The 16,706-nt window shown below is 34.8% G+C and overlaps 1 protein-coding gene across 1 annotated transcript in view; it reads right to left on the bottom strand.

The window, feature by feature from the left end:
• LMBRD2 (LMBR1 domain containing 2) overlaps positions 1-16,706 on the bottom strand; it is a 35,809-nt gene that overhangs the window by 11,392 nt on the left and 7,711 nt on the right. The window contains 15 exon segments of the mRNA XM_040542219.1: positions 856-902; positions 2,071-2,174; positions 3,981-4,078; positions 4,749-4,854; positions 5,204-5,337; positions 6,675-6,856; positions 7,720-7,807; positions 7,809-7,904; positions 8,535-8,648; positions 9,275-9,349; positions 11,569-11,779; positions 12,653-12,820; positions 13,554-13,649; positions 15,804-15,883; positions 16,326-16,553. Of these exon segments, the coding sequence (XP_040398153.1) occupies positions 856-902; positions 2,071-2,174; positions 3,981-4,078; positions 4,749-4,854; positions 5,204-5,337; positions 6,675-6,856; positions 7,720-7,807; positions 7,809-7,904; positions 8,535-8,648; positions 9,275-9,349; positions 11,569-11,779; positions 12,653-12,820; positions 13,554-13,649; positions 15,804-15,883; positions 16,326-16,499 (1,773 nt within the window). The 5' untranslated portion in view covers positions 16,500-16,553.

Genomic DNA, 16,706 nt, shown 5'->3' on the forward strand with positions numbered 1-16,706 from the left:
AATGATTTTAAACCAAAAGAAGGGAGATTTAGATTAGATGTTAGGAGGAAATTCTTTCCTCAGAGGGTGGTGAGGCACTGAACAGGTTGCCCAGAGACGCTGTGCATGCCCCATCCCTGGAGGTGTTCAAGGCCAGGTTGGACAGGGCCCTGGGCAACCATATCTTCTAGTGGGTGGCATCCCTCCCTGTAGTACAGGGATTGAACTAGATAATCTTTAAAGATCCCTTCCAACCCAAGCCATTATATGGTTTTACAATCTTTCAACTCAATAAGCACTGGAAAAGACTTGAATCAAATATTTTGTTTGTTACTCAGTGGCAACAGCACTTATTCTGTCTTAATATAATTCCCTTCTCTGAAAAAAAAAATTAACCTGTGCCAATTATAACTAATGAGCAAACAAAACAACAGGCAAGTTTAGGAGAGCGCACAATACCCATTTTAAGTGAATATTCCAACACTGCAACTCTACAGTTATTTCAAGCAGAGCAGTATCAACAGAAGGGACTGAGAGCAAGCCATTCAAGATTATTTTGAAAACTACAGATTGGGACCCTTCTTAAAAGGAAATACATTTGTTACACCAATAGGCATAGGTCTTTCTAATAGCACACTGAGTAACAAGAGTGTCCAAGTAGCATGACCACAATCAACCTCTCATCTTTTAAAATGATCATGTACATTATCTTCTTCCCCCAGCCATGACTATTCTGCAAGATTAAACTGATTCCAACAGTTATTGGAGGATATATACTTTTTTGTCAAATAGTTCAGGATGAATTAAATAGCAATGGCAAATCCTAGCATATATTGTACTATACTAAAATTATGATTAGAGAAAATATGCTCATACCCTTCTTCTGTTTTCACCTTCTTCCTGTCTTTGTCGTTTTCTTTTCTCTAAAAAAAAAAAAAAGTCCAGCTATGTACCAAAAAAAGTTATTCAACAGACTTTTCTTAAACAAAGGGAATGAAAACCCAGCTTTAACTATGAGGGCTCTTATTGAGCACATGACTCATACAATTAAATACAGCCAAAGACAAAGCTGCTTGTCTATCGTTACGGAGTTTCCCATTAAAATCAATTCATCATATTGATATCTTCTGTCAAGACGTAACATTTGGATACCAGTTGGCAAAGTAAGAATAAACTTGAAGAAATGACTGGAAAAAGTATAACATTAAGAAGAACAGTAAGAAGAAACTTGAGTGTTATTACATCAAAACCTTTTTGAAGTTCTAGGAAGCCTAAAGCATGACCGATATAGTTTGTGTCATTATCTGCTATTCAGTTGGAAGTGTAACATTACAATGCCAAAGAAAGAGTAATCTGTTGTTGAGGGGAGTAAGTGACACCCTTCCTGATTACAAAAAAAAATCTCTAAGTTCATCAATCTAGTTTTGTTTCTAATAAAGTATGAAAGGAGAAGTAAAAGTATTGCATAATATAACATTTTATCCACAGATTTTAGTTTCTGAAACTTTACTCAGGACCACAACCAGCTTTAAACAAGAACTCTTTCAATAAAAAAATTAACAAAAAAAACAAAGGGCTCTCCAAAACAGCTGATAACTACAACTCTCCAGAACATGCTTACTGTGATAAAACACAATAGTTAACAGAAATATTTCAGATTTCAGGCAAAAAAAATCCTAAAGGAAACGATGGAATTTGGACAGGTCAGACACAAAGACTGAAATGAGTTTGTTTACGATGAAGACAATTTAAGTGGTAACTATCCTTTATGACAGATTAAACAGGATCTCTGCACCTGCTCAGGTATTATTAGATCACTAATGACTTCAAAGGAACACCACCTAACTGAATTGTAAAATTATAGACACTGTACAAATAAAGCTGATATTTTACTTCAGATGTCAATGAAGTCCAACAGTGTTTACACAGCAACCTGTCTTGTGAATCTGTTGCGTTGTGTGCAGTAAGTAGGTTGCCTCAGTACCATTCATAACACTGAAAAGCTATATACTTTTTTTCTTCCCCAACATTTCAGACATGGAAACATGTAATATACTTTCTACAAAGAACAGGATAGAGAATCTAACGTACCTCTTCTGATTAGCTCCTTTCCTTCATCAATCAAATCGGAGGTCATTTCACTGTCCCCCATGAACTGCTGAAATCCCAAAAGATTCAAACAACGAGTTCCTAAACTGGTAAAAGCGAAAGAATAAGAAATTTCCTTTGTTAATTCACAGTAGAAATTTCCTTTGTTCAATCACAGTGAGTAGTTTGGATACTGCAAAATGTAAAACATTATTCAGAAGTTTCTGGACAATTCAAAGAAAAAATCTTTTTTTTTCTCTTCAATGTTGTTTACCTCAGAGATTAGAAAATTCAAAACAGTGACTGGTTCCTAAATGTAATTGAAAGTAATGGAATATTCCTATGCAAGTAGTGAGATAAAAATGCTTATGGTCTGAGGGTAATGCAAATGATTTAAGGCAATTAAGTGAAACCTTCTCAGACATAATAGAATTTATGCTTATCATATCCAACTGACTCTCCTCTGCCAGAGGAAAATTTATCAATGTTATCAATGTTACGCACATTATGATTTCTGTGTGTTTTTTTTTTTGTTATTGTGTGTTGATTTTTTCTTTTTAAACAGCAATAAAAAGCAATCCACTTTCATTGCAGTTGTTACTCAGAAGAAATGCCTGGCATTCTCTTCAGCTGAAGGCCATCATTTTGGATACCCATCAGGTGCCAGAGTAAGCTTGGTCCATCTTTTGTCTAGGGTTAAACTAGTTCAGGAACTGTATCCAGAAACATTTTCAACTTCCCACCAGAGTATCCATGTTTTTTGTTTTTTTCTTCTCTCCAAACTTTAACATCAACATCATGTTCAAAAATCGCTTCATTGTATACTTACAAGAAGATTTCTCCTGTACTATCTCAGCATTAAGACAGCTAGATTAAATAAGGGAGACAGCCTTATTTGATAGATTTTAATTAAACATTCAGTTCCACATGTATGTGAATTTCTTAGAGAGCATTAGAGTTTATGCAAATCAACTTATTCTACTTTCTTTTATTCTATTACACTGTAACAGTGAAGACCCAGGATCATCATGGACAGGTCACACACAGCATTTTCCTGTCCTTTCTCATTTCTTTTGGGGATTCTTTCCCCCCAGCCTAACCTGAAGATCGGCATGGAGAAGCTAGGACTGTATTCTTGTTGCCTTATTATATGTGAATGTACATAGGCTACTGAAGGACATTAAAGGCAAACTACATTCCAGATGACCCTAACCACATACGTAGCTTCTGACTGAAAAGCAATGCAAGACTGAAGAAGTGAAAATAAACATAAACATAGGCAACCTGGGTCAGACAAAAAGGTATCTCATCTCTTACAGTGGTCAGCAGCAGACATTTTGAAACCAATTTAAGGACCAAACAAGCATATGACTTTCTGTAATTACCCGTCCAGACTCCCGCAATTTGTGGCTTAGGCAAGCAAGATTTAATGATTTATTACACTATGCTTTCAAGCTAGTCCGGTAACTGAGCAGATATGTGTTATTAGTCTGTTAGAAAGTTCATTAGATAAAGAGTTTCTACTAATGCTTCTTGGTTTATTGGAAAATCTTGCTGAAAACATAGCTTCCTCACCATAATTTTAATTTCAAATAGCATAACCTAATTTTTTGTGGGCTCCGAAAGTTGAACAGAATGGACCCCACAATCTGATTAATGAGTGTTTAATGGGAAATGAAATTAAGTTAAATGTAAAAACAAATGGTTTAAGAAAGGATATTCTTAAAATGTATACATTTCACATAAAACAATTGATCGCTATTTATTTATCTTTTGCATTTTTATTAATATGTCACAGATCCATTAATACGTTCCAGGTTTACTGCTGGAAAAGATGTGAATCTCTTCTTAATTGCTGAAATTGAATTTACTAATATAAAAAAAGTGGAGGATGAGTCTCACAAATTACTTACCTAAAGTAGGTTGCAATACAGAGAATGACAACAAGCATTGGATAATATATATAGAATCCATCCGCAATGAAGGACAGCACTCTCATTGATCCCATTATCTAGAAAACAAATCCACAAGAGCAAGCTCTAATGATATACTTGTACATACAAGTAGATAGCACAATCTTTCTGGGTGTTTTCAGTCTACAATACATGCTAAGTATTATCACAGATCTGATTCAGACAATTGACCCAGAATGTCCAGAAAAAAAACATTTAAAAATGTTTAAGATGCTAGTTCTTTTTATCTCACCTAATCCAGAATCAGTTCGAAATTCGTGGATATTTTCATCTGGTATAGAAGGACTACATTAGGACACTACTTGCTAATGACAAAGGTAGATGCAACTTGCTGCCAGAAATCAATTGCTCAGTAAAATCAAACTCAGTATTTTTCAGCGGCCAGTTAGATTTGGTATTAATTAATTTTCCAAAAGATGGAAAAATTATGCTAAAGCCAGTGGAACCTACTAAAGCTGTCAGGAAGGGTAGAACAGCTTGCGCTCTCCAGCATAATACTGTACTTTAAGACAGAGACCAAAACAAAAGAGCAGAGTTGTCAACAACTCCTGTGTAGCTAGCAGTCATTACCAAACTCTTGCTCTGTTACTGTCTAATATTAGTGAAAAAATAAATGAATATTTGAATCTCACTACAAAAAGTATTACAAACTATTTTTCCTATTCTCTGAACCATACGAAGCCTCAATACCATATTTTCTGTACTTACTGATGTGTAAGCAGTTGGCTGAGTGTCTCTGTGAGATATTGTTGCATCCATATGGGTCAAGCCCAAAAAGTTCAAGCATAACGGTGGAGTAAGACGGCAAAATAACCTGCACAAATGTAAGACATAACAGCATTTAAATCAATCTCTTGCATTAAAGATATTAAGAAATCGTAACAAGATGTATGGCCTTCAAGGCCAGGTTGGATGGGGCTTTGGGCAACCTGGTCAAGTGGAAGGCATCCCTGCCCACGGCAAGGGACTTGGAACTAGATGATTTTTAAGGCCCCTTCCAATCTAAACCATTCTGTGATTCTATTACCACAGAATAATGATGAACAGCTCAGTAGGTTTTAGACCCATATGATTAGAAATGAAAGAATATAAGTAAGAGTTTAACTGATACTTTCAATTGACTACTCAGCAGAAAATCTGCAAACTGTGTGTCACATACTCACATGCCACTGAAAAGGAGACTGTATGCATCTGTCTGATGATGTGAAGCTAAGTAGTAATAGTTAAATACACGGATCCTGAAGACAGTCGAATAAACACAAATACTTAGGAAAAAGATGGTAAGAAAACAGGCCATCTGGAAAAGAAAAGTGAAATTTGAATGTAGAACTGTCCTGGTTTCAGATAGGATAAAATTAATTTTCTTCCTAGTAGCTGGTATGATGCTGTGCTTTGGATTTAGAATAAGAACAATATTGATAACACACTAACGTTTTAGTTGTTGCAGAGCAGTGCTTACACTAATTCAAGAACTTTTCAGGTTCTCGGGCAGCACTGCCGCAAGAAGGCTGGGGGTGCACAAGAAGCTGAGGGGAGATACAACCAGCACAGCTGTCCCAAACTGGCCAAAGGGATATCCCAAACCATATGGCATCACGCTTAGCAATAAAAATGGGGGAGTTGGCCAGGAGAGCCGACACTGTTTGGGGACTGGCTGGAGAACAGCCAGTAGGTGGCAAGCAATTGCGTTGTGCATCACTTGTTTCACTTGTTTTTTCTGTTTGTCATGTTTTGTTGTTGTTTGCTTGTTTTTAATTAAACCGTTCTAATCTCAAACCACAAGTTCTTGAATCTTCCATTTCAATTTTCTCCCCCACCCCACTGCTGGCCAGGAATGTGCAAACAGCTGTGTGGTGTTTAGCTGCTGGCCAGGTTAAAACCACAAGAACTCTACCGATGTGTTAGCACATAGTCTGAGTATGCAACAGGTTGACTGCAGTGTAATTTTTCATTTTGAGATAGGACAGTAACACCAACTCTGAGATGAGTTTCAGGAGGTTTTTTTTTCTAGTTTAAATTTTGAATGATACTTGAAACATTCCACGCTTCATGTAAGTATAACACAATTGATGTTAGAAACATTTGTTCTACTACTTTCTATTATGTAACTGGCATTAATATAAGTGATTTATAATTACTATGACTGATTTGGCATTTTCTTCCCATAAATAGTATTAAAAACAGGTATTTTAAGTTCATTAAGTTCAACCTATTTTATTAGTATATTGAAATATTTAATCTCATCTCCTTTCCTGATACATTTGTGCACTCATACGCTAGCCACATCTCCCAGAACTGGATTTGTGGTTGGCTGCACATTCCAATTTAGGAGAAGGGCCACACACGGTCAATCAGATGCAAAGTCAAATATCTAAGTTCCAAGCTAATGTTGCACATATTATTCTACACCTGGTATTCATGACAATGGGGCTACTACTTCACCCTGTAATAGACAAATATAACAAGTGGCAAGAGGCAGACCTCCTCCACAAAAACAAAATTTCGTATTTTGTGTTTTACAGAGCTTCTGAAAGCTGACATTATTTACAGAGACTTATTTTTAGATCAGTTTGGTCTACCACTATTGTAATAACACTCTACCTATAAAGGTTTTTGTTGAGTGATCAAACTTACCTCTATGTATATATAATTATATGTCTTTTCTGCCAGCTGTATGAAAACTGCAAATAGCGATAAAACCGGATTTGTGCTGAAAAATGTGCACTCTGACCACACGACGATTACAGAGAACATGGCCAAAACGACTGCAAGAACCCTGTAAAACCATGGCCGTAGAAGACATTCCCAGTACCACTCTGAAAAACAAATACACATACATCCCTAACGGGTTAACACAATCAGAAACAGAACTCTCTCAAAACATTGTTATAAACTTCTTGCATGCACACCCTTAAAATCAAGGCTTGAATGTGTGACTCCACAAATTCCAATTCATAACTTTTCTGATGCCTAGGGATTTGGCTCACCCCTAAGGAATTGTATGCACAATTGTGGAAAACATTGGGATTTTGGGGGTAAATTTTGCAAAAATGATTAAGGGCAGCAGAACAAGACTCCTCACTTTCAGTCCAAATATTATGGGTGACCCACTTTTTATTTGTTGTACATCTGTTACGCTACCATAAACAAAGCTTAGGCTGTAAAATTAAGTTGTCCTACCCCACCAATAACTCACTGCTATTACACAACAAATTGGAAGTTAATACATGATGAGAAGACACTTTCTAAAAAGATACACCTGCAACCACATCTCCTAATGTTCAATTCATGACAGACGAAGAGTCCTTTTCTCTTCAATCTACAAGAGCTTACACCCCAACAATATCCTACAAATATAGAAGGTAGCCACGATCTATTAATTTGAAGTTTTTATTTTTCTTTCTTTTAAAGATTCAAAAGTTTTCAATGACTATTGCAACAGGCTACAGCTATTAGCTTGTAAAAAGTTTATGGCCACGTGCAAAAATTAATACCTGATGGCTATTCTATTAAATAAATGCATCAAAATGCACATTTGCTTCCTTCTACTGTAACTGAACATTTTCATATAAAACAATCTGTTCTTCTCACAGAACATTACCAATTAATCCAGTAAATTTAACTGTAGATATAAAACTGTAATTGGTTTACATGTTCAAATCTGCATAACAGCACTTACCAACGGTTGGTGTGTAGAAATACTGAACAATCTTATTCTCTGGTTCCTGGGACTGAAACGTATGAACAAATTGTCGAGTTGCACTAGTTTTCATTTTTTGCCACATCTTCTAAGTAAAAGGCTTGTTCTAAAAGAATTTGCCACTGGACCTGCGTACGACGATGCCTCTGTACTGAATAAATTACCTATCATAAATTCCAAGAAATTATGGTTATAACATACTCATTTCAAAAAATGAGAGAAAAGCCTTGCAAAAATCTGTTAAAAATTCTACATTACAGAACTGCAAAGATTAATTCTGTACGCTCACAAAAAGCAGACAGTTAACTATCTTAATAGAAAAGTCCTAAGAGAACTACACGACTTCTGGGTTTTGCTCTTCTTTTATCACAATTGATGTGTAGCATTAATAGCCTCCTTTTTCCAAAATACCACTTTATTTTTGAGTCTCGGTGAATGCCACTCTTTCACTAGTTACTTTTTAAGAATTCACTGTCAATCAGTCGTTACAAGGCCAACAAAAATCATCAAATCATCACAGCCAATTAAAATATTTTCAAGTTGTCTAGTGACAAGAACAGTTTCCACATATCCAGAAAACAGATCTGGATCATTTGGGATATTAAAATTTATATTTTCTTTTGCTGAGAAAAGTTAAGTAGCATCCCAAAAAACACTACAGAAAGCTATTCAGGTAAAATTTGAAAATCTTAGCTTGATTTGTATTTATTCTCATTACATTAGCATAAATTGGGCATTCTGTTATTTATTAATGAGAGAATATCTAATTATATATACATATTATATATTATTACCTGCTTGTGAAGTTTGACCAAACTTTTTTCACTTGGATAACTGTTTTGCCTTTCTTCAAAATCTTCATAATCATCCATGTTCCTACCCATTCTTTCCTGGTACTCATTAGGACACTGGTAAGAAAAAGAAAATTGACTGAAAGATGCAGGAAAATGAAATGTTTTCTGTTAATTATTTTTAAGATGTTTTAAGCGTTTTGTGTAACAGAAGAGCTCACTCTAAATATAGATGCCAGTATCAAAAGGAAAAAAAAAAAAAATCTATCTTCTACAAGTAGAAGAAAACCCCTTATTTTCTTGTTCAAGAAAGATCAGCATGATATTCTTAAATAATTCAAAGTGCCATATCTGTTTATCAAAAACACACTGTGTTTTGAATGAATTTGTGTTTGAATGAATTCAGAATAAGGCACAGAGCAAAAAACAGATGGCATTTTCTACATACCTCATTATACTTCAGAAGAAGGTTTTTATAAGTAATCAACTGCTACTACTTTCGTTTCTAATATACTATGTATCTCAAAAGACATCAGATAATTACATTCATCTTAAGAAATCCTTCTATAAAGAATTTCAACTCCAAGTCTGGTCAGAAAGCCACAAGACGCCAATTAGATATTTTATGTTAAATGGAAAAGAAAACAAGCAGTAGGTGCAGGATGTGCTCCCACCTCCATGAACAGTTATTGCAAAAGATGTGCAATTTTTTTTATTTTTTTACTATTATTATTATTACTTACCTTTTTCAGTATTGTGTCAACGCATTTTCTCAAGGGGTGATTATACTTGATACTCTCACTTACTTTACGGACTTCCTGTTGAGGGGGGAAAAAAAAGTTGTTTCAATACATTAACTAGATATAACTTTACAGGGTCAGGTAAGAGCCCCATCCCTGCCAATGGAAACAGTAACCATCAGAGCCTCTAACCAGCAAAGCTTGCCCATGGCAGGGGGGTTGGAATTAGATGATCTTTAACGTACCTTCCACCCCAACCCATTCTATGATTACTAGACATCTAAAAAAAGACAACTGAAGGCGTATTTATAAACTTGTGTATTTAAAAAACATACCACATTGTCAGTGTCCAAGTATTACTCTGCAATTGTGTAGAGGATTGGTTTCTATGCATGAATGTTGAAACGGAGCATACCTTCCTGTTTTAGTTGTCCATAACGGAAAGGAGTCTCCATCTTACCTTGTTTAGTTTCACTTTATTACTTCAAGTAGCTAAATGAGTATCTTTTTACACTATCTTCTATCTTGCTCACATTTATCTCTACATAGCTGACTTCTAAGACTATTTGATATTTATGAGTAATAAAACAGCTAAATAATTTGTTAGAACCAATTCTAGCAGTTTATCAGGCTTAGTGAGAACTAGGTTTTATTTTTCATCCTATCAGCAATGCAGAGACAATCTTTTGACGGTGTTTTTATTATTACAAACTGTACTTTAAAAAAAGATACAAGTTGTAGAGTCTAGACAACAGAAGTAATTGTGAAAGTTTGGAAATCACATCCAACAGGACGGTTAGGCAGACAGAAGAACTTCATTTGTTTAGTGCAACAAGGAAGGCTAAGTAGATGCAGACAGTTCTTTGATGTTTAAAGTCTGTTCTAACAGGTGGGTTTCAGTAACTCAGAATTCCCTCTGAATCTACTGAGCAAAAAAATTGCCATTATATAGTACGATACAGAAAAACAAACAAAATCCTGCAAGAATGTCTGTAAAGGTCAATCCTAACATTCAGCCCTGTCAAGTACAGCACCAAAATAAAAAAAGTAAATAAAACCAAACAATTTTGTTAAGTGTCCCCTGGTACTATGGTTTCTAGAGTTTTAGTAATGTCTTCCTCTGACAAATGAAGACAACAAAAGCTTAAACTTAAGTGGGTGAGAGCTAAGACTTGGTGATTTCTTTGCCATAGCAGCAATGTATAATTTACAATCAAGTTCTCAGAGTCAGCACTGGAATTCTTAAGAATTTTTGTTATTATCAAGTTTTTCACTGTTCTTATGAAGGTTAGAAAATAGAGAAAATATACTGACCAAGAATTCTAAAGGAATAGTGCAATTGTTTATAGATTGAAAGAAAAAAAAAAGAGTATATTACCAGATCTTAATTCTTGAAACAAGATTTTATGCGTTATATTGTTAATGCATAATAATACGTTGGGTAAGACAATCTCAAAACCTGTCATTCATTCTATTAAAGAACAGTCCAGTGCTAAACAGCAAGTGCTACTAGCATGGTAAGCAAAGTTTTTGATGCTCTTTTTCTAGTAAATTTTGTAGTAAATTTTGTCTTTGAAATGCTGTTATTGAAGGAGTGAAGATTCTACTATTATTTTCTTTGGTGACAGGTCAAAATAAGTTACCACCCTACCCTACAAGTCTTCTGAAACATTACTTCTAAGCCATGGTATTACAGCAGTACAGCAAGCAACACCAATTCAATGGGTTGGATTTCCATTCTGCTCTTGAACTACATAAGAGATTATTGCTCACTCACACAAGCAATAATAATAATGTCTCTCTCAAGAGAAACTCTTTGAAGAACCAGTGATCTATCTATTCTGTTCTCAAAAGACACACACTGTAGTCTTGCAAATTCAACTTAAAAATTCTTCAAGATTGCAGAAACACACTAGAAGCAGAGCACAAAAGCAAGACATACATGTTTTGCTAGCGTTCCTGCAAATTATTTGTACACTAGATTTTCAAGCATCACTCTGGAATGTTATTAATTAGTCACCAATATTACTCCAAAAGGGTCAGTAAAAGAAAAAAAACAACAACAAATTATGACTATCAAGTTGCCATGAGATACAGGTTCTTCTATTTCTCTTTTGATTTTTATCAAAGTGTCATCTAGTGTCATCAGGTGGCACACTACAATGATTTTCTTAATTTACAGATACTTCAAATTTCATGCTACTTGTGCTTCTTGCCAAGAAGTACGTAACACCAGGAAATTAAGAGGTGAACAACAGCAGCCTTCACTTATTTCACAGCAAAATCTAGTTACTTACCTCCATAACATCCTCTAAATTTTCCTCTGCATCTGCTTTTTCAGTCATCAGTTTGGCAGCTTTGAAATAGGTCTTCATGAGAAGATAACCCCTCTTAGCCCCATTCCAGTGAGAACGAGGAATTTCCACCAAACCATAGCCCAAAAGCAGCACGAGAAGAAAGAGACCCCACGTGTTTGCAGCAGCTATCCCAATAGTCTGAAGTTGGTTCCTTCAAAACAAACAGAAAAAAAAACAAATTACAACCTACTTCCCACCTGCAAGAAAGTAACTTTGAAGTATCTGTGCTCCAAGAGGGCTTTCAAATTTACAGGAACAAACTCAGTATCATCTGTAATTCTTGTCTAGGCCCAGTCTGCTGCCTTGGCTGCATTTAAAGCTGCCATTTTTCCCTACCTCTCACATTTCTGAAAGCAGCAAAATGTTCTTTCAGGTGTACCCTCTCTGGAGGGAGACATAAGCATTTGTTCTCAAAATACGTTCCTTTAGGAAAGGACATGAACTTAGCAAATGTAATTAAAATGAGATCAAAATACCATAATTGGAATCTCTCTAAGAAACTAAGAAACAGCCTCAGAACCCAGGATTAGTATTTCAGAAACAGACGTTGAAAGCAACTAGGCAGTACACAACAGCATTTACTACTCTGTCTAGCATGGAAGAGTATCAGCAGTGTTAAGTATCAATTATCTTAAAATTACCTTCTGAGCTTTAAGTAGAATCTACAGTAGACACAAGTATTACATGGGAAATACTGTCAAAGATGTTTTGAAAGCACTGAGAAAAAGTTTCAGCACTAGAGACACAAATACATTTTCAGTGAGGGAAAAAAATAACATCACTGCAAATACAAAAACAATTCCCCTGCCCTACAAAAAAACAGAAAGCTACAAGAGAAAATTCCTACAAAGTCAACTTATCTCTTTCCATTTGAAAAAATTAACAAAATTCTGCCTAGTTGATCTGATTTTTGCTATTTGTTTTAAAGACACATTTTATCCACAGAACACGTTTACGCTGGACATTTATTATTATTTTTTTTTTTTTAAAGAACTCATGCAAGTACTTACAACATTACTCTTACCATTGTAAATTGAACTTTGGGTTTACAGCAACATATATTAAAAACGCTCCAAAAATCAGCAAGTAAGTGCCATAGTAGATTGCATTCTCAATCAATGCAGTTTTAATCTTTCCAGTAATGGAGAACCCTCCTGACCTAGCATAGGACTGCATGAAAGGTAGCAGAATCCTAGGAAGAAAGCAAACAATACCAAAAAGTAGCTTATCAGTGGCAAGATACTTAGACAGGAGTGTTTAAGTTAAAGACTCTCAAGCTTCTAACAAAATGAGCTAACTATATGTTTTTATCCTAGCTGTACCAGTCTGAGGGTAAACATTAAAAAAAAAGTGGATAAAAGCAATATGGTTAGCTTTACTATAAAAAAAAATCTCTGTTAATCAAGAGCTCACTACCAATCTTCTTGACTGAGCTACAAAAATAATATGAGGATGGGCTGATCACAGACCATATATCAGTCTAAACCAAAAGCACAATCTGTTTGCTGTAGCTGTATCTATAGCTTTATATAGTATGAACCGATTAAACCAAATAATTTACAGTATTACTCAGAAATTGCGCAATTTATTCATAGCATTATTTTGATGTCCTGTAGTCTAAAATACAATCTTTTCCACACAATCTCCTCATGAAAATGTTTGTGTAAACTGGTCAATTTCAATTACAGAAGTGAACTAAGGGTAAATAATTGTGACCTGAAGAGGAGCACCAAAAGAACCACCAAAAAAGCCACCAAAAACACTACACTATGTTCAACTAAATAGTTGTTAATTTCATCTCTAACAAACAATATATTATATATAATATTATATATATATATATATATGTATTACATATACTGTTCAGATGTTAGACATAATTTATACATTTATCAGTCCAACTGTCGTTCCTTTGTCTTACTTACCATGTTAAAAACTGTGATGTCCAGTACACAACACGCCAGAAAATTGGCATAATTCCATCAGGAATATAACTCCATGGTTTGAAACATCTTTGCTTGCTGTAACAACATAAGAAAACTTATTATTAGTTGTAAGGTCAATAGTATAGATTTTTTTTCCTATAAATTCCCCTACCAAGGAAGGACTTTGAAAAAAGCAAAAAAGTAATACACTACTATTTAAGTAAGTAATCATCAACCACCTCGGTAAAGAATAAACTGTATTTCCATGTAAAAAGTATTTAGCATTCTCCCCATTAAAAATAAGATACCTGGACAGGATGGCTTTTTTTTTTTTTTTTTTTAAGAGAAAGAACAGCTCAAAGACTAGAGAAAATGAAACAATTTTAATAAACAATTTACTGGCTCATTTTTTTTTTTTTTCTGTGCAAGGAGTACTTCATGCAAAGAAAAAATATTTTTGTAGACAGAAGATCATTCAGCTTTAGCTAGTGGAGGAGATTATTCAGGAATATCTAGGGAGTCCATCACCTAGACATACTACCTATACCATTTAGTGGTAACAAAGTATACTAGTTGTTCTGTAACCCAGTTGGCTTTAGGCAGACTTCCATGAACTAATTTGTTGAACCAATATTTTTCTGACAGGTAGCACTTGCTTCAGGAAACCTAAGAAAGTCATCAGAGCCTTTTAGAAAGAAGAGAGCAAGTGACAAAGTGGCCATCTACACTAAGACATTCTTTTTTTTTTTTTTTTTTTTTTTAAACCCCCCCCCCACCTATCTGGGTAATGAAATATTGGTGAGTGAAGGGGTAACATCACCAATTTAATAGGAGTACCTATTGAGAAATAATTGATGTTTTCCAAAGTCAAACTAGTTAGGCCTGTGTTGTGAGTTTTTATGTACATAGCCTAAATATTTTCAGAACTATCAAATTACCATAGTATGACAGGCAGTGTGACTAAAACATTTCAAAGTTTTAAGAGCTGATTTGCACTAACAGTATCTACGCAATTAGGTTAGTATTCCTATTTGATAAGTCATATACTATAGTACAACACCCATCAGCACACTCTGGAATTATAGGTAAATTAAAAGGCTGTTAATAGTCTTCAAATCATGTATTTACCTACGTTTAATTAACACACACTGAGCAGTCTTAAATAGAAGGTTAAAAGTTGCATCACTAGATCTGGCATTTTACAGTTCTTCCACTGATACACGACTTCCAGGTAGTCTCCACTTTGGAGTAACAAACCTGGCAATACATGACACATAACCAAAACTTTAAATGTTCTAAACACCTTACAGGTCCTACACTGTGTGTATCTACAAGGTGTGGAAATAGCTAATGGAGGTGAAAGTGCCACACACAGAAGGAGCCAACATTCATCTGCATTCTCCATGCTTTAGGGATGATCTCCTTCCTGCCTGAAAAAAGCAAGCAGGCCATTGTTACTTTGGTAGTATACAATCAACTTAGTTAACTCCGAAATTTCTAGCCAGAGACGTTCAGACTGGACATTAGGAAAATGTTATTTACCTTGAGGGTGGCCAAACATTGAAAGAGGCTTCTTAGTGAGGCGGCTGATGACCCATGCCTGACAGTGCTCAAGAGGCAACTGGACAACGCCCTCAGTAACATGCTTTTTTTTCCTGGTTAGCCCTGAGGTGGTCTGGAGTTGGACTCAATCTTTGAGGATCATCTGAACTATTCCAAGATACAACTATATCCAATTGAACTATTCTATTCTAACTCCAATTATTATATGTGCCATTATAATAAGTAAGTAGATATGTTGCTTGCATATAAGACAAGTCTACTAATCTTTACATTCATAACATGTAAAATTATCTTTCCTTCATAATCCTAAAGGCTTCAGATCTGAAAATCTAAGCATTCACCAAGGCATCTCCTGACAGATAAGCAAGGTTGTTCAAAAAGCTTCCTTCTATCTCTTTAACAAGAAAATAGAAGAAATTATGATGAAATGAAAAAATAAATAGCAATACTTCGGTAATCAACTAGAACTATTTTTATTACAAATAAATGCCTACCAACAGATGCGCTTTTCTTCACCTTCTCTTCCCTCACCCTCCTGTATGCTTACTATCTTCAAATATCACATCACACAAATAACATTTGTTTATTAGTCCTAAAAACACAGTACACTCCTATCATTTAAAAAAAAAAAGAAAACCATAAAATACTTCTTTAAGAATTCTAACAAAGAAAACATGCAACTCATACCTTGGAGCAAGAGTAACGTAAGAGCCATTACTTTCTGCGGGGCTGGAGTTAACAGCAAGTTTGCATCGATTATAAATTGTCTAAAAGACAAATATATTTTTTTTTTCCCCATCAGTGACGAGCAAAAAATACAATGTTAATCTAAAAATAACAAGTCCCATTTTTAAATACAATTCCTGTCCTCTGAATTTACATTTGGGAGCAATTTATCTAACGCTCAAAACAACACAATCAGCAGGACAATTAAGTAAAAAATTGAAAGTGTTTTTATGCTGTTGAAACAGATTTTTAAAAAAACGCTATAAAAATTCTAAAACATTTGAAAGATTCATTTACTGATGAAATTAACAAAATTAACTGTAAACAGAAACAGTCATGAAAAAAGTGATGTGTTTAGTTTTAAAAGATACTGTTTGAAAACATTATTTGTTTTTTAAGATATTATCTTCTGCAATTAAGAGTTAAAAAAAAAAGAAATACAGATTTTACACAAGAGAATGGAAAACCTTACAAGTTTCTTACCGTACTAACATCAAGAGGCAGTATAAACACAATAAGAAAGCAGAGATACCAAGCCAGTAATGTTGCTACGATCACCAGTCTATGCTGTTTCTTGAAGTCTCCATACCGATGAAGTAGGAATAAGGCCAGAAAAAAGACAAATACTATCTCAAGTCCCAAAGCTGCACCACTCATTATTGAAGGTTCACTCCAGCCACACAGTGGAGCTCACTTAAAAGTAGATCAGAACTGTAACACAAGAAAATATTCAATTACATTAAAATATCTGTATATTATGTATGCAGAAGAGAGCTGTTTAACAGTCTTTTTTAAACACACTAATAGACTTTTCTGATTTCACACAAGGACTCGGATAACATGAACAAGATTTTCAGCAAGGTG

Source organism: Cygnus olor, chromosome Z, assembly GCF_009769625.2.
Source record: "Cygnus olor isolate bCygOlo1 chromosome Z, bCygOlo1.pri.v2, whole genome shotgun sequence".
Taxonomy (NCBI): domain Eukaryota; kingdom Metazoa; phylum Chordata; class Aves; order Anseriformes; family Anatidae; genus Cygnus; species Cygnus olor.